Raw genomic sequence first — 24,674 nt, 5'->3', positions numbered from 1 at the left:
CATATTTTGCATAAATATATTGTTTGGTTATATACTGTGTAATGAACATATTTGTTCATTATACAGTATATAACCAAACAATATATTTATGCAAAAAATCAAACATTCAGTTTCTGCTTATACGTTGACACTATTCCATCCATCAACACATCACTCTGTAATAATACTCATACAAATATTACCTATGTTGCTGAGCAGTAAGATCCTACTACTTTTATATCTACAGTGTGCATGTTAGCAAAACCATGTGTCCTGTGCAAGGGTCAGGGCCCATAATGTGGGCTCTCACACCCAAGAGTAGAGCTAGGGTCATGGTCATGCCAAGGGTCAAAGTCAGTTGGAAACTGGGGTCAGATAAGGAAGCAAGAATGAGGAACAAGGCATGGTAACAGGAAGAGGGACGAGGCCTGGTAGCAGGAACTAGATGAGTTAGCAGGATCTAGGAGGAGGCAGGGACTTGGTGTGGGCAGCCAGACCTCTAGGAGATGAAACTCCTCCTTCCAGAACCTGGATACAAATGGAGAGCCATGATCTGTGTAATTAATGGCTCCCAATCCTGCTGGAAAGGTATAACAAGTGGGGTTCCGCAGGGGTCTGTTTTGGGACCAGCTCTGTTCAATATCTTCATCAATGACTTAGATGTTGGCATAGAAAGTACATAGCAAGTGCGCTTATTAGGTTTGTCGGAATGATACCGAACTGGGAGGGAATTGCAACTTCTCTTGAGCAGGGGTCACAAAATTCAAATGAATCTGGACAAATTGCGAGAATGGTCTGAAAGTAAACCTGGATGAAGTTCAGATAAAGACAAATGCAAATGCTCCCGCTTAGGAAGGAACAATCCGTTTCAGCACATACAGACCTGGGAAGAGACCTGTCTAGGAAGGCGCAGTATGACAGAAAGAGACTAGGGTCATAGTGGACCACAAGCTAAATCTGAGTCAACAGTGTGATACTGTGCTAAAAAGTGAAGGTGATTCTGGGATCACCTTCACAAGTTGTGTTGTAGAACCAAGACACGACAGAAGTCATTCTTCCGCTCTACTCTGCGCTGGTTAGGCCTAACTGGCCGTATTGTATCCAGTTCTGCCACCGCCATTTCAAGAAAGATGTGGAGAAATTGGAGAAGGGTTCTTGGAGCAGAAAAGAATGATTAAAAGGATCTTGAGAACATGACCCTATGAAGAAGGCTGAAAGAATTGGGTTTATTTAGTTTTGGAAAAGAGAACGACTGAGAGGCGGACCATGATGTAGCAGTTTTCAGGTCAGCTAAAATGGTTGTCATCAGGAGGAGGGAGAAAGCGCTGGTCCACACTTAGCGCTCTAATGATAGAACCAGCAACGCATGGTCTTAAACTGGGCACGCAATGGGAGGTGTAGGTTGGACGCCCCCCTAGGAAAATCTAACATGTCAGGGTAGTTATAAATTGCCTCGGGAGGTTGTGGAATCTCCATCTCTGGAGATATTTAAGAGTAGGTTAGATAAATGTCTATCAGGGATGGTCTAGCCAGTATTTGGTCCTGCCATGAGGGCAGGGGACTGGACTCGATCTCTCGAGGTCCCTTCCAGTCCTAGAATCTATAAGATGGTTGGAGGGGGCATGGAAGTAGAAGATATATGCACACCTTCTAGTTACAGAGTTTCCGCAGTCAGAAGATGTGTGCATAGTACAAAATGGCCATTTTGGTGAGCTGGTCCACAACAGTCAGCATGCTGTTATGTGTAGTTAAATGAGGCCCTGAAACATAAACTCTTGTGTCAGAGGCCTAGTCTGAGGCCTGAAGCCTGAACAAAAGTACTTCCAGGCATTGCTAAGCAAAAGCTGAGCTGTGAGCCAGTGGCAAGCCTCACTCACAGAAGCTGATGAGAAGAGGGTTGTTAGAAGCAGGTGCATTCACACATATAAGTGCTAACAAGAGGAACTTGTGCCCAGATGGCACCTGGACAGTCCAATACAAGGACACTCCATAGACATAACAAGGAACAGGCAGGTGCATCTTAAAGACAGGACAACATGATGGATAGATCTGTTTGTCTGGAACAACATGATCAGAGGGGAGACAGCACCCTAAGGAGCCAAGGGGCTGTACCTCAATACGTCAGTAGGGATGAATAATCTGTCCTGTAACGGTATAAAAGTAGGTCCCGGAGTGTGCATCTTTGGCCAGCCCAGGGGGCAGTGGAGTGTCCCGCCACTGACTGAGCTGTGTCCATTGTGATTGTTTTCTTCACCAAAGAAAACAAACTGTACCATTTAATACTACACACTGTAAGGGTTGCCAAGGAAGCCAAGGAAATGACTCTGGTTTCCATGGAAAGAATGTAACCATTCACTCTACTGCCGACTTTATTAACGAATGGCTGGCACTTCAGTGTGGAAATCTATAATATTTTAAAATCTCTCTTTATATGGAAAATGTTTGCGATTTAAAGGCGATGATTATTTCTGTTACAGGAATCCTGCAATGGTCAGGTAACTTGCATGGAAAAGAGAGTATACTAAAAGCTATCAAACTTTATATTTGGAGAGGGGAATCTTTTAAGTTTTTGATTTAAAGAAAATTGGATCTCTTCTGGATGCTGTAAAATGAATATTATTTTACCATATTGCAGCAATTGTATTCCTGTTGTCTATGAATCTTCATGCCTCTACCTGTCAGCTTAGTGGTAGGTGATGAAAGCCATCCTTGCCCTGAGGTTTGGAATATTAGAAATAACCTTGGCATCATAAACATAAAAAAGCTAGAAAAATGTTTTCTGCTTTTCCCCAAAATATGGAACTTCCCACCAAAGGCCTTTAGCCCAGGACTTGTGTTCTGCACGGATGTGAATGACAGCAGGGTATGACCTTTAGGCTGGTCATTCTCACTTTGACACTTTCCCACCTTACCTACCTCTCTCTCACGCTGTAGCAGTGTTCTGAATGCCGGTAGATACACACAAAATGACAAGAGGCTGGAGTTACAGTGAACGGAGTGTGTCCATCTAGAGTTTGAAGTGTTGCTGCCACAATTTTATGTGATAACTTCTGGCATTTCCTCTATCAACATGTGAGATATTTTCTGAAGAAGAGATTGAAACTGATTTCATTGCGAGGTGGAGGGGGGTGAGGAGAGAAGATGAGGAGGTCAGCATGGTTTCCAAACCTCCAAGGAATTTTATGACATGAAGCTCAAAATACCAGCAGTAAATTGTGGATGCAGTTATACCAAAATAAATCAGAGTGCTTCTCAGCATTCAGAATTGACAAGTTTATTCATTGTAGTGTTTAGCAGTTTCTATTTGTTACTGAGTCGCATTTCAGTGTATTAATCTTTCATGTGTCAAGATTGATTCCTTGTATTTACATTGATTATTTTATTCGCAGAGTGATCAATATTTGCAGGAGGCCATGTTTGGTTTCTACAGGATGGTTTGTGATGGTATCATACTGTGCCATTTCTGTGACCTTAACACATTTTCCCCCTGTACTTCCAGGCCTGCAGGTGGTCTCTATGGCATTGACAGCATGCCTGATCTACGCAAAAAGAAACCAATTCCACTTGTCAGTGATTTGGTAAGATTTTTCTTCCTATAAATATAATTGCTGTGGTCACTTTGTGCCTTGAGGTGCAATACTGTTTATTACTCCGGTCAATTTATCTATAAACTATGGTAGAAAATGTTAATGTCTATACTGATGTTTCAGAAAAATACAAGGTGCTAAGAATGTTAGAGAGAAGTAACTCTGCCTACTGTATCTTAGTGTCTGTACAGAGGAATTGTCATGCAACTTGAATGTTAAAAATTCTTCCCGTTACTGAAACCTGTTCACACACTGTTAAATGTTCCTATATAAACCATACAAACAGTGAGGTCAGCTTGCTTGTTACACTGATGGCATGTCAGATCAGTGTAGTTTTTACAGATGGTGTTGAATATTGTATCAGGTACAGCTAATATATTAACACTTGGGAGAAGTTGCAAAATCTCTAACCTCCATACACTGATATTTAAATGTATTCTATGTAAAGATAGAGAATTTGGTTTGTACATCTGTCATCTGATACATGCAGAGCCTGGGAGGGTATGTTTTACTAACTGCTTGTATCTCTGGAAACTTAGTAATAATGGAATTAACCTATTCTACTTCTTTTGTATGCTTTCACTCTTTCTCTACAGGCTATGGTAAGTGGAGCTAAAAACTGTCCACCATGTCTTTGCCTGAAGTAAAGATTTTTTTACTTTACTTCCCCTCCACTGTTTTTGCTTTTTTATTTTGAATTCTGCCATACCACAATGCATGCGTATGCCATGCTCTGGCCCACCACATCACTAACTGAATGAACCTTTTCAGTCTTGTCTCAAACGTCATAAATCAAAGTAAGAGATTGCTCCTGAGAGGGTTAGCTGGCTTTATAAGAGCCAGCAACATCTTCTCTCATTTCCTTATCTGCCTTCCTACAGCTGGAGTATTTTGCTGAAGGACCTAATCTGCTTTCTAGCCTTTTAGATATTGGTTGAATCCAGTGGCAGGTGCTGAAAAAAGAGCAACCTAAGAAATTTAAGATTGCAGTCCTTCCATCATCCGTAAAGTGAAAGTAGCTACTTTGAGAAGCAGTGATGTTCATTATATTTGGGGATGGCCGCTGAATATGACACACAGACGCATGCTGCCCTTCCAACCCCATAAAATCTTCCCAAGATTTTAGTTTGCCCTCCTCATTCTGACCTCATCCAGCCGTCCCTGTTTGGAGCTCTTTCTACGTGACAAGTCTGATAATTTCATCTCCTTTGTCTATGTGTGAACTTGAATGTAGGAGGTGGAGCATGAGTTTAGAACACAGTATAAACCTTGTCTGTTTCAAGGATGCAGGAGAGAAACCTGTTTTATCTACACTTCATACAGGGGAAAATAGTAAAACTCACTCCAGAACAGAGTGGATTGGGGCAGAAGGAAACATAAATGGTTAGCAAGTACACATCCTGACTCTTTCTGGGGTAAGGAGATTGCCATTTGGAAAATGGAGCAGAGCTGTTGACTTCTGTAGACTTTCTGTTCAGTACCTTTTGAGGGTGACAGCATCTTCCCTTTTGTGTGTGTACAAGTATGTGACCTCCAGTGAAGTTGTGTACACTTTTGTAATGAATAACAGACACTTTCCCTTCTCAGTCACTGGTTCAATCCAGGAAGGCTGGAATTACCTCAGCAATGGCCACTAGAACTTCTCTTAAGGATGAGGAGCTGGTAAGTAGAGTTTATTTGCTCCCCGGGGTCTTTCCTAAACAAATTAAAGGGGGATATGGTTCTGTGAATATTTGTATTCTTCTTGAAGTATCAAGTGAGCATTGCAGAATTCAGACAAGGAGTATAGGTGTAAAGCAACCTCTATTACTTGGTTTTTAAAAAAATGTGTGGCAAATATGATGTCCCAGATAAAACCTTCGAATAGTGTGTAAGGGTCTGATTTATGAACTAAGATATGCTGAGTAGAACTTGGTTATGTAGTGTGCTATTACATGCAGACCTGACTTCTTTGCTCTCTGAATGCCATTGGTTATGGTTTATTTAAAATAACTGTAAAAACTGATTTTGAAATGGGTGTTTTCTGCACATCATTTCTACAAAGTCCTAGGTTTAACATGCTTGGCTACCTCAGTCATGGCTCCATCAGGCATGACGTGGCAAGTGCTGATGATTTAATCTTCACCTTTTCTCTCTTTCATTTAAGAAAAATGATACATTTCCTAAAGAAAACAGTTGCATCCTCCCAGAATAACTCTTGCCAAGCAGTGCATGTTAATAGCATCCCAATCACAGACATTGCTTTGTGTGTGTTCTTGTATTGCAGAAATCTCATGTATATAAGAAGACCCTGCAAGCCTTAATTTACCCTATCTCCTGCACAACCCCTCACAATTTTGAGGTGTGGTCAGCTACAACCCCTACATATTGCTATGAGTGTGAAGGACTCCTATGGGGCATTGCAAGGCAGGGTATGCGCTGCACTGAATGTGGGGTCAAATGTCACGAGAAGTGCCAAGATCTGCTGAATGCTGATTGCTTACAGAGTGAGTGGCTTTTCCTTGTAACATTTTGATAGTGGGGTGTGTGGGAATGGGGATGGGAGGGGACTAAACTGTGAACATGGACAGAACCTCTTCACTGACGGTTTGTTTAGATCTGTGCTGGTCTAACTCCTGGTGAAGTCTCTCCGCTTCTATTAAAATTACTGCACATTTTCTGAAATAAATGAGATCTTGAAACTGTGCTCTACACTGCTGCTGTACTGCACCACCACCACCCTCTTGCAGACACAAGCTGTTTCTAAGGAGAGAGAGAGATGGACTTGTGTTGTAAGGCACTGGTCTGAAGTACTATAAAGGAAGGTTCAATTCCTGGTTGTGCCACAATCTTCTCGATTGACCTTGAACAAGTCCTTTAATCTCTGTGCCTCAATTCCCTATCTGCAATATCCATATGCCTTACAGGTTGGAGAGTGTTTGTTATGATGAATCCATTAATGTGGAGAGGCAGCTTAATCTAGTGGGTAGGGCACTGGACTCGATGTTTCGAGCTTGGGTGCTCCTGCTCTGTGACTTTGAGCAAGTCACTTCTCCTCTTTGTGCCTGTTTCCATTCCTATTCTTTGTTTATGTAGAGTGCCAACTGTTCAGGGCAGGCGCTCTCTGTGCGTGCACAGCACCATGGGGCACGCATCCTGCTTGGAGCCTCCAGTCACTACCTTCATACAAACAATATGTTTGAGATGATGGTATCCTATAGCAAATGAGGGCCATGTAAGAATCTAGACAGACATATAAGGAGTATCCCATCTCGCTAGTGATGAGCTAATTAATTTTATTATTTCTGCAGCACTGCATGATGCTTTTTCAGACCAGTTCCAAGGGCCCTGCTACAAGGAGCTTACATTATAAATGAGATATAATAAGGGCAAAGGAGAGGTTTAAGGGTTACAGTAGAGAATGAACCTAATCAATTATTTGGTGTGCTTGGAACAGAGTTATTTTTATTGCTACACGTAATTAGGTTAATTAGGAAAGACGAGACTTTTCTCGATAAATGTCGGTAGTTGTCAATTTTCTGCATACACACACAACCAAGGAAAAAATATTTCTGTTAATGATGATCAAAATGTACAGATCATCAAAATAAGAAAAATGCTTCTTGAAAACTTTTAACATTAGTTTGACTTAAGGAGTATTTACTTTGTAAAGTGGACAGTTTGTGTTTGAACATTATAAAGCTTTAACTATTTGAATCTGTCCCCACTGTCATAAATAATTGTCTAATCCTCCTATTGTCTGATCCCTGCCTACTTTACAACTGTGAAAATTTAAATTAATAAAATAAAAGTGCTTAAAAATAAACATTGATGTTATCCATCAACATTATACAAAAATAAAAACCAATTTTTGACAAGCCTGTATAAAAACAGAATTATAATGTGATCTATAATTTAGAAGTATTAGGTCAGCCACAAAAGTACAATGTCTTTAAAAGGACATGGGATGAAAGTTTGTCAGACATCTTAACTCCTGAGTTGGAATGTCTGTCCCTATGGCAGGAGTGCTCATGTTTACTCTGGGTTTTCATGGTCAGGTTTGTTTTGTTCCAGTTTGTTTCTGCAGTTAACTAAAAAGCATTGTTTGTTGTACAGATGGTCATCAGTGTTGAGATGAAGAGCCACTGAAATCCTTGTACGTTAGCCATTGTTAAAACATTTGCACCTGGAGATAATTAAAATGCATATACATGGTACTGTGACATTTTTATAACATGGTACCAGTATAAAAAGAAGTTTGAACTCTATGGAGAGCCAAGGACAAATAGGTTTATAGTAACCAGAAAAGATGAAATAAAGGACATCGAAATGTTGAGATAATGGCATTAAAATCAGCATTTAAGAAAGAGCTAAGTACTAAGGGAATGTAGCAAAAACTTCATGCAGAGGATAATTCATGAGTGAAATAGAAGCAGTAATTGGGAATGTATTTTAATAAATTGCTATTCATAGACTTGAATTTAAAAAATGGAGAACAAATGGAAGAGAGAGAAACCTGTATGAAACTGGAGTTGTGGCCACATCCTATCAAAATCTGCGGCTATGTCTACACTGCCCTGCAGTTTGGACTTTGGAGGGGTGAATAGCAGTGTGCATCTAAGTGCTGTGTGGTACCTGCCCCGTACGGATGCTGCAGGTGCCAACTAAAATGTTCCTAGCTTGCATTAATAAAGTCCTTTTTGAAGAGGACTATGTTAACATGAACTAGGAACTCTTTAATTTGCATCCTCAGTATCCATACAGGGTAGATACAGTACAGCACTTTGGTTTGGAGTAGTATTCACACCCTTTTAGTGTGAACTGTGGGGCAGTGTAGACAAGCCCTGTGTGTGTGATACTTCAGTGAATAAGGTTGTGTGGAGAATGGTGACCAAGTGCAGCGAGCTGGAGATCAGGAAACATTTAGGTGGGGGTAAAGTTACCTTGTTTAGCAAGGAGAAGTTTGCAGAGTTCATTTGGTTTCTGTGGATTTAGTTCAAAGGTGCTCAGCAGCCCAGTAGCAGAGGGAAACGGATGCAACAGGGTAGAGATAATTGATGGGCTAGCCAGAGCGTGGAAAGATGCTGAGGATAAGAGGGTAGTTGAAGGTGGAGAACATAATATCAAGAGGAGGAGGGGACAGAGACAGAAGGAGCTGTAGAGAAATTGGAGAGGTGGTGATGGATCATAATGTTTAGGCGTACGGTTGGCACAAATATTAGGGCTGAAAAAAGTCTCCTATGAAAAAGTTTTCTCATGAGTTTTCCAGTATTCCCCACTTTTGGCCAGGTTGGTGGTAATATTTCTGTATTTCCAATTTCTAGCCGAAGCTTGCAAGGGAAGAAGGTGGAAAAATATATATATTTTTTCAAACTTTAGATAAGGGTATAGGTTGAGTATGAGGAATGAGCAGAGGTCCCAGCTGGCTTACTCATCTCTAATCATAATAGGGATTCCTGGAGGAAAAGGAAGAATTGAGATGAAATAAATCTGAGACTTTGAATTTTTCCAGCTGCATTAAGCTCAGATGTGTGGGGCTTTCTTTTAGCAGGAATCCTTATTCTGACAGTTTGAGAGCATGCTCTCCAAATGTAGTTTCACTAATTCCACATAAGTCTACAGAATTAAGTTACAGAAGTAAAATGGATTTGCAGTGAGCAAGGTCACAAAACAAATGCCATTTTTTGGATCCTACCTTGAAATTTTGAGTGGTTGCCTGAGGTTTTGTTCTTTTGAGTCAGGAACTCCTGTACTTGCTGAATGGAATAAGACTATTGGACATATTGTACTCAGGACCAGCGCTAGGGGTTTTAGCGCCCTAGGTGCATGGCAATTTCGCCGCCCCGCGCCCTGGTCCCGCGGCTCCGGTGGAGCTGCCGCAGTCGTGCCTGTGGAGGGTCCGCTGGTCTGCGGCTCCGGTGGAGCTGCCACCGGAGGCACGACTGCGGCAGCTCCACCAGCGCCACCTGCCACCCCCTCCGGCAAAATGTCGCCCACCAATAATCCTGGCGCCCTAGGCGATTGCCTAGGCCGCCTAAATGGAAGCGCCGGCCCTGATTGTACTGATTCTCAGAAACCAGAAATATATTGAGATTCTGTGGAGACCTGGGTTCAAATTTGCTCTGCATAGTGTCCTTTCTAATCTAAACCGAATCTAGTTTTTGTTGGTTATATTATGGTAGTGCTCAGGTGCCCTATGTAGGATTGGAGCCTCATTGTGTGCACTGTACAAACGCTGGTAGAAACAGTATCTGCACTGAAGTCCTTATTATCTCAGAAGAGACATAAAAGTGAAGGAGAGGGAAAATATCAAAGTACATAAAGTTTTTCTCTACTGTTAACCTTTCACAGGGGCAGCTCCAGGAACCAGCACGCCAAGCGCGTGCCTGGGGCGGCAAGCCACGGGGGGCGCTATGCTAGTCGCCGTGAGGGCGGCAGGCAGGCTGCCTTCAGCGGCATGCTTGCGGAGGGTCCGCTGGTCCTGCGGCTTCGGCAGACCTCCCGCAGGCTGCTGCCAAATTCACGGGACCAGGGACTTCTCGCATGCAAGCCGCCAAAGACAGCCTGCCTACCGTACTTGGGGTAGCAAAATGCCTAGAGCCGCCCCTGACTTTCAACATATATTTTTTACTGCCTATTCGTAATAGATTGGCTGATTTCTTGTAGGCATCATGGAGAGTGAGAGTAGCATTTTTTATGGCTCAGTCCATGGAGGACGTTCCCAGCATAGGGGATGTCATGAAAGAAGGCATGCAGACAGGAGCGGCGCCAGAGTTTCTGGCGCCCTAGGCAGAATTCAGGGGATGGCATTTTGTGCACTCCCCACGGGGCACTCGGGAGCTTCCGGTTCTGCTCCCATCACGCTGCCGAAGAAGGACCCTCCGCCGAAATGCCGCAGGAGACAGCAGCAGTCATTGAGCTGCTCAATTGCCTGCCGCTGTTTTCCGCAGCACGTTGGCAGAAGGTCCTTCGGTGGTGCGACAGGAGCTGCCCCCCGAATCCCGGTGCCCTAGGCGACCGCCTACGGTCGCCTAATGGCAGCACCGGCCCTGCATGCAGAAGTTTGAGGGATAATATGTCTAGATTCTTGTATGGCAGTTGTCGTTGTGGCATCTGGTTTGTAGCTAGTATTGACACCAGTTTCTTGTTTCCAAGGAATACAAAGTTCCAAGTTCTGTCTCGTACAGGTATTTATAATAAGCCTATTGCTGTGATATGAGCATTAACGTACAGTAACTCCTCACTTAGTCGTCCCGGCTAACTTTGTTTCATTGCTGATCAGTTAGGGAACATGCTCGTTTAAAGTTGTGCAGTGCTCCCTTCTAACATTGTTTGGCAGCCCCCTGCTTTGTCTGCTGCTTGCAGGAAGAGCAACCCATTGCAGCTAGCTGGTGGGGGTTTGGAACCAGGGAAGACTGGCAGCCTCCATCAGCTCCCCGCTCCCCTAAGTTCCCTGTGCAGCAGCTGCCTAGCAGGCTAGCAATTGCAGCTGTCCCTCACCCCACTGCCATGTGCTACCTCTGCCTTGGAGCTGCTCCCCCGAGACTGCTGCTTGCTGTGCGGGGGGGAGAGGGGGGAGAAGAAGAGGGGGGCTAATGTCAGGGTGTCCCCCCTGCTTCTGCACCCCACTTACCCCATCTTCCACAGAGCAGGGAAGACATACCAGGGCTCAGGATGGAGGGAGCTTGCACCAGCTGCGGTCTCAGCAAGCTGATCTAATTGACAAGGCAGTGTACTTAAAAGGGGAAATGTGCCTCTCTCGTGGGTATTCACCCACGAAAGCTCACGCTCCAAAACGTCTGTTAGTCTATAAGGTGCCACAGGATTCTCTGCTGCTTTTACAGATCCAGACTAACACGGCTACCCCTCTGATACTCTCTCTCTCTCACACACCCTCCATTCCTGCTGCCTTATAGATTGAGAGTTAACCCTTGAGGGCTCAGCCAATTGCTAGTTCATCATTGAGCAGTAAGGGAAATATCCCACTCTCTGACTCCTCCACCTCAAGCAAGCTTCACAGTCATCGCTGTGTAGCAGTATTAAATTTTGTTTAAAACTTATAGTGTGTGTATGTGCATGTGTGTATGTATATAAAATACTCTTTTTGTCTGGTGAAAAAAATTTCCCTGGAACCTAACCTCCTCATTTACATTAATTCTTATGGGGAAATTGGATTTGCTTAACATCATTTGCTTAGTCGCATTTTTCAGGAAAATAACTACAACATTAAGTGAGGAGTTACTGTACTTACATACATATCTTCTCTTGACCAATTAATTATATATTGTCTCATCCCCTTCGACTTCCATTTTCAGATGTGCTAGAAGTTTTTTCCATTAGTGCTCTCACTCTTCCTTTCTTTTTATCCTCTGTTCACATCAAGCTATTGTTGAAATCCCTAAGGGAAAGCTACTGGGAAAAGATGGTTTGTATCCCGCACTCTGAACATGGCCCCAGCACTGTTAATTGCAGTAGTGCTCAAAGGACTCTCAAGCCTCAGATATCTTTGTGGAAGTAGCTGGAAAATGATTGGTATAAATGGGGGAATCGAAGGTTGGCGATGAGTGGCTGTGACACTAAGAAATGAAGGCATAGAAGTAGTGGGAGCAGAGTTTTGAAGGGTTTTCAGAGTGAGGATGTTCTGATGGTAAGGTCCTCATTGAAGGAAATTGCACAGCTATGGACCAGCCACTGAGATGGCCCTGTGTCTTACTCCTATGTCTGATTTTTCATGCTATTAATTCCATCCTGCCTGAGGTTTACAACTGTTGTGACTAGTCCCTGAGATAGCCAGGGCTCAGTCATTTGAGGGTCTTAAAATAAAGGATCAAGGTCTTAAACTGAATCTTTTATTGAATGGGGAACCAACGTGGTATGCATGACACTGGGGTCACGTGTTCTTGTTGGTCGGTGCTACTCAGAAGACAGGCCACTGAACATTAGACCATCTGGAGAATCCCTCATCACCATGTACTGCAGTCATTAACTGGTAGCTAATGACGCGTTGATTGCTGTGGCTATGTTGGCATCTGACAAGAAGGGGTTTAGTTTCCACACCAGATGAAAACAGTGTTAATTATTTCTGGCTTCTGATGCCATTTGGGCTCCTGGAGCTTAAGTTCACTTTAAACTTCTTCAGATAGTTTTCGATTCAAGCCTGGAAGCCAGTAACATTTTTTTGTGAATAGGAAAGTTTTGCTTATTAGACACTGAACATATTATGACCTCAGAAAGTGGCTCTGAAATTGGATTGTCCTGTGTGACAGGTAAGTTTGCAGTAGTGATAAATATTTCATTTTCCATGCTGAGCAATGATTAAAGCACCTGTTTGCTCCTAATATTGTATTTTGGGAAATATTTGCCCAGAATGAGTAAGAATATCCTTACTTTACATTTGAATGTCTATTTTAAGTTCTAAGAATAAATAATTTCCAATCGTTCTCCTCCTACTGCACAGCTGTCTTCTATACCACCAATGCTGCCGTCTTGATTTTTTTCCATTAAACTGCCAGTGCTGTTATGCTTCACTGATAGTTGTGATCAGTCCATGGTATGGGTCAATCTGTAAGTGGATGCAGAGGGAACCAAACCACTCTGCATCCACTGCCAGATTGACCCATATCATGACTGATTTCTAGAGAGCGTGTTGGGGACATCCAAACCCCGTGTATAGGGCACTGAGCAGCTCAAGAACTTGTATATTCTTCAGGCCTTTGAACTCTGCCACTGCAGTCATTCACTGGAAGAGAGTTTATTCTTATACAAAAAACCTTCAAACTGACATAAAACAGCCTTCAAAAAACGGAATGAACAAGGGCTCACATTTACTATGAGATGTTACCATTTGAAACCACTCTCCATCTTCACACACCTAATGTGTTTTGGATTTCCATTGGTACCATGACACAGATAATTAATTCCCTTACGTTGACTTTCTGTGGAAACCATGGTGGTGGTGTAAGAGCAAGCAGGCCTTAAAGTTAGGAATTGTCTATCATTTATAGCAAATCATTTACATTCACATGTTGTGTGGTCAGTGATTTCCTCCAAAAGTAATGCTGAAAAACAGAACACTTTCACCCATGCCGCTGAAGCTCTTAGGGATTGGATTGCAAGTTATTGTCTGTAAAGCTTATTTTTTTTTATAGTTTATTCTAGATTTCAGGATCCCAGATATTACTGATAAAATTGGACTGTTTGCTTCTTTGGTTTCTCTCAATAAGCTTATGTGTTCTAGGCCAGTCACTCAAGGATTTTACTATATGTAGATATATGTAGGGGATAGTGTACACCCCTGTGACTGAAAGCCTTAGTCATGTTAGAATTGCGTTGTACTTTGTATTTGAAGTTCCGAGTGTTGCCCTTTGGATCGTTTCAGCTCCACATCTTTACTGAATGTTCAATCTGTAACTGGATACAAGATATCACTTTGGGAGGAGGTGAGAGGTGCTTGCATATCACACTATGGGGATTACTGAGACCCTTTTGGGGTTATGCAAGGTGTACAGGGGGAATCGTTACTGCCTGCTTGCAGCACAAGGGAGCCTTGTCTGCCGGCTGGAGGAAACTCACACAAAACTACTGGCTGCTGACAACCCTGGTGCCCCGCTCCAGACTCCACAAGCCCCTCTTTCCATCTGCAGGCTAGCAATTTACACAACCCAGCCCTAGGCTCCTTGTGTGAGTCCTTGGGACAAAGCAGAGAACCCGTGGCTAAATCTATAGAGATAAATTAGCCCCCAGAGTTCTGCTGTGGCCCCTGGGACAGGTCCGTCCCACCTGTCTCTACACTCAGTCAATAGCCTCTGAAAAATTTTCCATAACCATAATATCAATGCTTTGTGTGAATCACTTCCCAGTATCACCTGTTAGCTTCATGGAGGGGTTGACCACATTCTCAAATCCTCAGGTATTCCTGTGAGCCAAAGGCTCTTGTCTACACGTAAACCTTCACTGGTGTAATTACATGTGTATTTTTAAAACAGTTTAGTTATAGATGCAAGATTGTGGGTAGACACCATGATCTGGGTTTAAGTAGTTTATTTCAGTTTAACTTTATCCAGTAAAAACAGATTAAGCTGACCAAAATAAGACACTCTCTTAAACTGATAAGTGTCCACACAGAATTTTGCACAGGTCTAAGTAAGTCCAGTTTAAAAACACACCCTTAGTAAACCACTGCAAACTTGTGTGTAGGGTAAAGTCTGATATTCCTGTTTATCTTATAGAATCATAAAAATGTATGGCATGAAGGGACCTTGAGAAGTCATCAAGTCCAGCCCCTGTGCTGTGGCAGGATTAAATAAAGCTAACCTAGACCATCAAATAAATAATAATAATAATTGGAGATATCCCTGTCTCCTAGAACTGGAAGAGACCTTGAAAGGTCATCGAGTCTAGCCCCCTGCCTTCACTAGCAGGACCAGTTTTTGCCCCAGATCCCTAAGTGGACCCCTGAAGGATTGAACTCTCAACCCTGGGTTTAACAGGCCACTGCTCAAACCACTGAGCTATCCTCCCCCTGACAGGTGTTTGTCCAGCTTGTTCTTAAAAACCCAGGGATTCCACAACCTATCTTGAAAGCCTATTCCAAAGCTTAGCTACCTTTATAGTTAGAAAGTTTTTCCTAATATCTAACAAAAATCTGCTTTGTGGGAGTAGCTGGAAAATGACTGGTATACTTTGTTGCCCTACTTCAATGGACATGGAGAACAATTGAACACCATCCTCTTTATAACAGCCCTTAACCTATTTGAAGACTATCAGGTCCCCCGTCATCTTTTTTTGAGACTAAAAACACCCACTTTTTTAATCCTTTCCTCATAGATCAGGTTTTCTAAACCTTTTTACCATTTTTATTGCTTTTCTCTGGACTGTCTCCAGTTTGGACTCTCACATCTTTCCTGAAGGGCGTCGCCCGGAATTGGACACTACTCCAGCTGAGGCTTTGCCAGTGCTGAATAGAGTGAGACATTTACTTTGTGTCTTACATACGACACTCCTGTTAATACAGCCCAGAATGAGATTAGCTTTTTTTGAAACTGCATCACATTGTTGACTCATATTCAATTTGTTATCCAAATGCTTTTCAGTAGAACTGCCACATAGCCAGTTATTCCCCAGTTTGTAGTTGCACATTTCATTTTTCCTTTCTAAGCAAAGTACTTTGCATTTGTTTTTGTTGAATTTCATCTTGTTGATTTGAGACCAGTTCTCCAATTTGTCAGTCACTTTGAATTCCAATCCTGTCCTCCAAAGTGCTTGCAACCCCTCCCATCTTGGGGGGCCTCTGTAAATTTTATAAGCTGCTGTTCTCTAGCTTGTCCAGTCTGTTGCTTGTGGTAATAGTGTCCTTAATTCATGGCTTAAACCTAACTGGTGCTAACTTCTTGTGAGCAGTTAACATGACTATGAAATTTATCAGGGAATGATAAATCTTGATCCCATCATTACTATCTCATGCTTCTAGGAAACTTGGGGTTTGGAGATGTGTAGATGAACAGGATGCACTCGTTGGACTTTTTTGGTTTGACTACTTCACCTCCATCCTGTCTTCTTATGGTCTTTCACCTTAATTTTGAATTTACAGCCTTGCAAATATTTTTAATTTTTATAGCTACAATATTCTAAGTGGGAGTTTTTCAAAGACACATCAGCCTGTGATAATGCCAGAGATCAGACTAGATTATCATAATCCACTCAAAATACCCTTTGGGACCTTTCTTTAAGGACAATCACAAATGCTGTTCCTCCAGAGATATGGTCTCCAAGTCATCCATTGTCTCTAAGGTTACATCTGTACTGCAGGTGGGAGTGTGCTTCTCAACTCCAGTAGACACACGTGCTAGCTCTGCTAGAAATAGCAGATGAGCTTGGGTAGCAAGGGTGGCAGCTCAGACTAGTTGCCTAATTACAATCCTGCCTAGGCCCCCTAGATATGCATTTGTATGGCTAGCCTGAGCTGACACTCATTCTACCCCCAGCTACTCTGATATTTTTAGTGCATTAGCTCAAGCAGGCTAGCAAGTGCTGTCTGTCTGAGCTGGGAAGCGCACTGCTAACTGCAGTGTAGATGTACCTGAAGACTGGAGAAGGACCAACCACATACTGACATTAGTACTTGTGTCCAAACTCACCAGGAGCCCAAGATATATCTTAATAGAGGAACTGGCATCTCCTGCTGAGACTTTGGGACACCCCAGCCAGTACCAAGGCTGCACTGTTTGAAGGCAGTATACTCATCATCCTTGCCAACTTATGCAGTTTCACTGTTGTCAAGTAGGAACCCCTCTCTCCCACATTCAGAAAGTGGCCCTAAAGAAGGGATACTAGAGGATCCCATCTGGAGCCCCACCTCAGGCAAGATGGCCCTGGCTCTGGACCAGCCAATGTCAACCTTGGCCAGAATCCTTACAATGTGACACTTTGGCCATATTGGCCTTATTGAGGACTATTTCTGCACAGGTCCCAGATCATATTCCTCTCCCAAGCACGAAGGAAGACAAGGAAAGGTGTCATTAGCAAGGCCCTCCATATCAGAGCAGGATATTGGCCTCCACAAGCAGCTTGAGGTTACAACCGAGGGACAGCAGGAGAAAATTCTGTTGCCTCCCAAAGAGTCGTCCTTGTCATCAGGTGAGAGAGTAACACCAGTGCCAGTGATTGATTTCAAGTCATTCCAGGACCTCTGGGTTGTGAACTATCAGGCTCCATTTACAAAATAGAACTTTTTTCCCTGGGAAACAGACACTCTCTTCCTGAAACTGTAATAAAGAAGAGAATTGTCAGACACCTAGATGAACATAATTTGTTGGGGAAGAGTTGGTGTGTTTTTTGTAAAGGGAAATCATGCCTCACAAATCTACTAGAATTCTTTGAGGAGGTCAACAAGCATGTGCACAAGGGGGATCCAGTGGATATAGTGTACTTAGATTTCTGAAAGCTACTGACAAGGTTCCTCACCAAAGCCTCTTAAGAAAAGTAAACCGTCATGGGATAAGAGGGAAGGTCCTCTCATGGGTCAGTAACTGGTTAAAAGATAGGAAACAAAGGGTAGGAATAAATGGTCAGTTTTCAGAATGGAGAGAGGTAAATAGTGGCATCAAAGTGGTGCTGAAACCTTATCCTCAGCTCATCCCCCAAGGGATCTCAGAATTCTGCCTCAATTAATCCATTAATTTGCCCATTCTGCACTAGGAGAGAAGAAGTTACATGCTCCAGATGTTTCAGAACCCTACTTTATTACATCAACATAATGAAACCATTCAAAAGTGACTTCCTGTTTATTTCTGGCTATAACCAGCTGTTCCAAAAGTCAGGCCGTCTCATTACAGAGAATATCTAGGTGAATAACACAGTTTATCTCACGTTGCCAGTTGACTGATGTACCTCTCCCCCTGAAGATCAAGGCTCACCACTCCAGATATCAAGTGACATTCTCTGCCTGCTTCAGAAATGTGCCAATATCCAAAATCTACCGAGCGTGCTATAGGGTAACCCCCTGCCTTTGTCAAATATTATATACTGGATTTAGCCACTAGATCAGATGCCAAGTTCAAGAGAGCAGTACTGCAATCTCTTTTTGACTGATGTAGCTGAAACTCCTTATTTCCACCATCCTGGGGGATAGTGATTGCCGGGCACATACAGTCTGATCCATTCTGACACTGACCACCAGAAAGAACTATGGTTGCTTATCCTTGTAGTCTAATTCTGGGACAAGAACCTGATCTTCTGATCAGATTAATTGGTGAGGCTATAACCCATATAGATAGTCTCCTAAAATCAGGTAACATGCTGCAGTAACTGTAGTTCTTTGGGGTGTCATAGTCAGTGTGGATCTCATTAGGCTCCATCCCTACTTTCAGAATTCTGAAATCTTTGAATGGCACAGAATCTGAGGGAAGGTTGCATTTGTGGTTCCCTTTATACCATCACGCAGGAGCACGAGGAGGCACAAGGCTCATGCATGGCCCTGACAGACACTGCTATTAAAAAAAAAAAAAAAAAAATCCAGTCTCGCATGCATGAGCATGTGCAACTACAGTGCATCCTCTTGAAGAATTACTATTACTATGAAGTAAGTGACTGTGCTGAACTTTGTATAGAAGTCTGCTGTCACCTGCATCTCTTCAGATGTTCAAAAATGTGTAGCAAATCATGCAGAAATAAAAATCCAGCTTTATCAGAAACACTCCTGTGCACTCAGGCTGACATTTCTAGAAGTATCTCATTCACTTAAGAGCACGAGTCCCATGGAAATTCTTGGTTGCTTCAGCACTTCTAAAAATCTCAGCTAAAATCTTCTCAATGTATATAGATTTCCTGTGCAATTAATTCAGTTTTGCAGTTTCTGGAGGAAGCTGTTTTTGAGATATTTACAGAAAAACAATATGGCTGTCAAGCAATTTAAAAAAAATTAATCACAATTAATTGTGCTGGTTAAACACTAATAGAATACCATTTATTTAAATATTTTTGGATGTTTTCTACATTTCCAAATATATTGATTGCAATTACAACACAGAATAAAGAATGTACAGTGCTCACTTTATATATTTTTATTACAAATATTTGCACTGTAAAAAAAAAGAATATTTTTCAATTCACCTCATACAAGTACCATAGTGCAATCTCTTTATTGTGAAAGTACAACTTGCAAATGTAGGTTTTTTGTTTCATAACTGCACTCAAAACCAAAACAATGTAAAACTTAGAGCCTACACATCCAATTAGTTCTACTTCTTGTTCAGCCACTCACTGAGACAAACAAGTTAATTTACATTTTCAGAAGATAGTGCTGCCCGCTTCTTGTTTACAATATAACCTGAAAGTGAGAACAGGCATTTGCATGGCACTGTTGTAGCTGGCATCGCAAGATATTTACATGCCAAATGTGCTAAAGATTCATTTTTCCCTTGATGCTTCCCCCAGTCGGATGCCATTCATGCTGAGGGGTTGCTGATAACGATTCAACCCAGTTGACTGACACCTGTTCATGATCTGAGTCAAAAGCCACCAGCCCGAGGTTGATTTTCTTTGTTTGGTGTTTGGTTTCGTAGGTTTCTGATTGCCAATCAGAGTGTTGCTTCTCTTTTAAAGACTTCTGAAGCATCGCTCCACACCTCATCCCCTCTCAGATTTGGAGGCACTTTCAGATTCTTAATCTCTGGTCAATCTGCCTGTTAGCATCTTTAGAATCTCCCATTGGTTCCTTCGGTCGTCAAATCTTGCAATGAAATTTCTTAAACAAACATGTGCCTATACGGTCAAATCATAGACCCTCTTTAACCAATTGAAATATATGGTGAATGGATAAGACATAGCATAGTTTGACCATACAATTCTCCCCCCAAGGAGTCTCAGTTCACCATTTTAATTAACGCCATTCTCTTTAACAATTGCTCAAGCATGATGCATGCCTATCTGGAACAATGGCCAAAGCATGAAGGGCCTCTATGATGTTATAGCATAATGTGGCACGTAAATACCTTGCAATGCCAGCTACAAAAGTGCCATGCGAATGCATGTTCTCATTTTCAGTTGACATTGTAAACAAGAAGCAGGCGCATTGTCTTCTGCAAATGTAAATAAACTTGTTTGTCTTAGCGATTAGGCTGAACAAGAAGTAGGACTGAGTGGACTTGTAGGCTCTAAAGTTTTACACTGTTTTATTTTTGAGTGCAGTTATGGAACAAAAAAACCTCTACATTTGCAAGTTGTACTTTCACGATAGAGATTGCATTATGATACTTGTATGAGGTGAATTGAAAAATACTATTTCTTTTATTATTTTTACAGTACAAATACTTGTAATAAAGTAATATAAAGTGAGCACAGTACACTTTGTATTCTGTATTGTAATTGAAATTGATATATTTGAAAATGTAGAAAACATCAAATATTTAAAATTTCAATTGGTATTCTATTGTTTGAATACAATTAATCATGATAAATTTTTTAAATCATGATTAATTTTTTTGAGTTAATCACTTTAATCGACAACCCTAGTTAAAAGGTATTTCAAAAAGGGAAACATGCCAGTTTTTCAAAGTGCCATGTCTCAGGAACATATTGTCTGATTCAACTCAAATTTTGTTATGAGTGTCTTCTGGCTATATATTTCACATGAAGAGAAGCTTTTGAAGATAGGTGTGGATGCAAATTGGGCTTACAATAGAAAATATTCCTCTATGAAGCACATCTAATGTTCCTTTTATGCCTTGTTTGGCCAATTAAAGCACAATGTTTAAAATGGTTCCTGGAATCCACATCTACAGTATTTATTTCTTAAATGTAGTATCTGATACAACAGTGGGACTGAATAGCTGCTGCCTCTTTAGATGACATTTGTCCACCACTTTTCGATCCCAACTTCAGTCTGGCCAGTGGCAAGAGGCATTGAGTTGAGTGTGTCTCGTATTCATTTAGGTGAAAGAAATGGTCCCAAAGTATTACAGGTTTTAACATGATACTTTCACTGTCCAACATTAAACAGCACTAATCAAGATTTGGGGTTGGGTATACAGGGACCTCAACCTGCTTTGTACTGTATAGAAAACACCATTAAAAATCTTTTAAAACTTTTTATTAAAGATGCAGAAAAGAAGAGGGAAAAGGTTAAAACATTTGAAATGTAAATTAAGAAGTAAGGCGTTCATTCTAACAACATTCTCTGTTCCCTTTCCCTCTACCTGAAGAGTGTTTTTAGAGGGAATTCGCCCCCCTTTTGAAAGTCTTTTTAGATTATGGTAATTTCCCTTTTCGGAGAAAAGGGAAAAAGTGGGTTAAGATGGTCTGGACTTGTTAAAGTCTTATCCGGTTTCTTAAGAAGACAAACCAGAGAAATGCACACAAAAAGGGGCAGAGAAGAAGGGCAAAGATAGAAAATGCAGCTGCTCTCTGGTGTTGACTTTTCACTTGCAATTTCTCTGCTAGTCTTATTAGCCACTCCAAGACCTGGCAAAGTTGTACAAGGGTTGGGCTGTTTAGGGCATTGCTTTTACTTACCTCTCTGGTTGCAGGTTTACGGCAGTATTGCAAAATACCCAGTCTTAGCCAGCACACCAGACTCTTACTCGACAGAAGGAAAAAGGAGAGTGATAGGAAAGAGAATAAGTAAGGAGGGGAATGAAAAGAGTTCATGGGAGGAGGAGGGGTAGGGATGGAGAGAACTCAATGTCTCGCATCCCAGATAAGGGGTTGGATTCAGTCGGAGCCCATGGAGGTGGCAATATCATCTAAGTCCCACGCTTTGACCCGGTCTGGTCAGAACATCACTCAGCATTAGTATGGCGAAGGTCCAGGTGTGTTATGATAGATCCTGTCACAGGAGTTGCTGAGATTGTTTCACCAATTTTCCTCTTGATCGTGTGCGCGCTCTCTCTCTCTCCCTCTCTCTTTTTAAAGGACCTCAAAAGAGTGGTGGGCAAAATAGCCCTGTCCCTTCATTGTTTTATCCACCAATTAGGCTTCCTATCCAGCACACCAGTTTGTTTGCTGATTTTTCCATTCCCACACTCTTCTTGTTTACAAGGCGTGATCTTAACACAGTCCTTGAATTATCCCAGGAGGCCGGCTTGTTTGGACTAATTCAGGCTGTCTCCCTTTTGCACCCTTTCCCATCAACATTTCTTTGTTATAAGGGTTATTGTGACATTCTATGACTGTCATTCACTTTTCAGAGTTGAGCTCCCAATTAGTAGTCCAATTATCACAACATATCTTATCAACTGATTTTTTTTTTAATATAATAAACTTGATCCCTGTCGTCATGATTCTGTAACATAACATCTGTGATTTCCTCATTCTTTTCAAGCTTTTGGTGACTGTTCCATGCCTTACTGTACACAGGAGCAGCAGAGAAGAGCTCTAAACATGGAGCAGAGGATCGGACTCAAAACATCATCATGGCCATGAAGGATCGCATGAAGATTCGGGAACGGAACAAGCCAGAAATCTTTGACTTGATCAGAGATGTTTTTAGTGAGAGCAAATTAACACATGCTCAGCAAATGAAGACAGTGAAACAGAGTGTGCTGGATGGCACCTCCAAATGGTCAGCTAAAATCACTATCACCGGTAAGCTGAAGCTAGAGAAATTCAGACTAGAAATAAGACGTAAATTTCAGCAGTGAGAATAACCATTGGAACAACTTACTAAGGGCTGTGGTGGATTCTCCGTCACTGACAATTTGTAAGTCAGGACTGGATGTTTTTCTAAGAGATCTGCTCTAGGTATTATTTTGGGGCAGTTATATGGTCTGTGTTATACAGGAGTTCGGACAAGCTGATCACAATGGTCCCTTCTGCCTTGGAATCTGTGACTCTCAGTGTTAAACTGAGAGGCTGTCATTGGTAAGCATTCCTGTGCAGTAAGCTGTTCCGTCGTACAGGACATGCACACATCTTTTAGCACTGCAAGCTTATAGCAAAACTTTATTATTATTTTCTCCACAGTGGTTTGTGCTCAAGGTCTGCAGGCCAAGGACAAAACTGGATCCAGTGATCCATATGTGACGGTTCAAGTTGGCAAAACAAAGAAGAGAACTAAAACAATTTTTGGGAATCTGAACCCTGTTTGGGAGGAGAAATTCCACTTGTAAGTGCTCACTGAATATCTGCCCCTGTTCTGATCCATTTCTATTGTCTGCATTTCTTCACAAGCATACCTTTGTCTCCTGTATCAGTACATGGTACTTCACTCCAGTAGCCATGTCTGTTTTGTCTGTTTCTGTTTTACATAGTGTGTGCTTGTCACATAGTCTATATAATATATACTGTACTGTACAAAAGTGTGCACATCCATTTTGCCTCCACTTCTTGTTCATAGATTCTGTATCTACTCCTTTAGCAATATTTGTATAGAAAGTTGTTGTTCAGACTTCCCCAGAGAGGGAAGAAAATGCTTAATAGTTTGAAGACATACACTATTCCTTTTTAATAAACACACTTTGAAATTCTTTAGAAAGGTAGCTGTAAAACACACATGCAGGAAAAGGCCTCGCCATTCGTTTCGTCGTTACTCCTTGTGGTGGAGTTTGAGCAGACGTGTTAGCTCACTGGGAGTAGCTTGCCACTTATTTTTAAAGCTCCTTGCTCCCCTAAAGTGCTGTAGAAATAAAATAATGAGAACTTGAGGGATAATCTGTTTACAAGATTATCAACCTATTTTGGGCTAAATTTAAAATAAAGGCTGGAGGCATGGTTGCTTATATAGCAAATAAGCTCCAAAGACTGAGTCAGTGAGCCCAGGATATGGTTACTGAGGTAGTAAGAAGCACCCTCAAGCTATAGTTATACTCATTTTAATTACATGGAAAACATATTAAATGGAGAGAGAGAAAAAAAAGCTTCTGAAAATAGTGGCCTGTGAAGATTCTGGATCCTAAATTTTTTTTAGCTAAAACTCCTTTGTCTCCTTCTTCCCATCAAACTATCAGTCTGTCTCTCCCTCTCCTGCCTTTTTTTCCCCCACTCCTTCCCGCTCAAGGTCAGCAAGGCTCTTCTCTGCACACTGAAGTATGTTTGTTAGAATTGTATTTCAAACTGAGTTTGTGAACCCAGGCCTATCTCCACCATGTCAATGAAAATAAAAAAGTGTAACATTATGAACCCAAGGCAAAGCTATTGACTCCTAAACAGGAAGTACCTTACATTATTATTGTAATAACTCTAGAATCAACATAGCAATAAGTGCACCTCCATCTAGCTATGGGTAGGTGCCATTAAAATCTTGATTTTTATGGCACAAAGTTGTTACCGTGGTATTTACAAGTATGTTCCAGTCTAATTTGGGGGAATATAACAAATACTGTGGTAAAGATAATACAATGTGATAAATTTCAGTGTTTTAATTGTGCTACTGTAAAAGTTTTATGGAAACCTCCATGGTTCAGCCAGTAACATGAAAATTGATCTTAGTGTAAACAGTCATTTTAATATTGCTAGGAGACAGAGCACCAAGAAGGATGAGGTGTTGAGGAAAGTGGGATTTAAATAGACAAGCTGTTGAGGTTTAAGGATGCTGAAAAAGAACTGTACCAGGCTCAAGGTGTTCCTAGGGTTTGCAACTCACCTTGTCATGGATAAAGGGAGAGCCATGTTTAATTGTCTGGGACACAGCAGTCT

General features: G+C 41.7%; 1 protein-coding gene across 5 annotated transcripts in view; it reads left to right on the top strand.

Annotated features, from left to right (window-relative positions):
* UNC13B (unc-13 homolog B) overlaps positions 1 to 24,674 on the top strand; it is a 329,656-nt gene that overhangs the window by 184,823 nt on the left and 120,159 nt on the right. For all 5 annotated transcript variants that reach the window (XM_075066813.1, XM_075066812.1, XM_075066811.1 and 2 more), the window contains 5 exons: positions 3,479 to 3,557; positions 5,154 to 5,228; positions 5,833 to 6,052; positions 22,398 to 22,625; positions 23,004 to 23,145. In XM_075066813.1, the coding sequence (XP_074922914.1) occupies positions 3,479 to 3,557; positions 5,154 to 5,228; positions 5,833 to 6,052; positions 22,398 to 22,625; positions 23,004 to 23,145 (744 nt within the window). The remainder of the gene's footprint in view (positions 1 to 3,478; positions 3,558 to 5,153; positions 5,229 to 5,832; positions 6,053 to 22,397; positions 22,626 to 23,003; positions 23,146 to 24,674) is intronic.

Source organism: Chelonoidis abingdonii, chromosome 6, assembly GCF_003597395.2.
Source record: "Chelonoidis abingdonii isolate Lonesome George chromosome 6, CheloAbing_2.0, whole genome shotgun sequence".
In the NCBI taxonomy this organism is placed as follows: domain Eukaryota; kingdom Metazoa; phylum Chordata; order Testudines; family Testudinidae; genus Chelonoidis; species Chelonoidis abingdonii.
The sequence above is the reverse complement of the archived record's forward strand: the minus strand, read 5'-3'. Positions and strand labels throughout refer to the sequence as shown.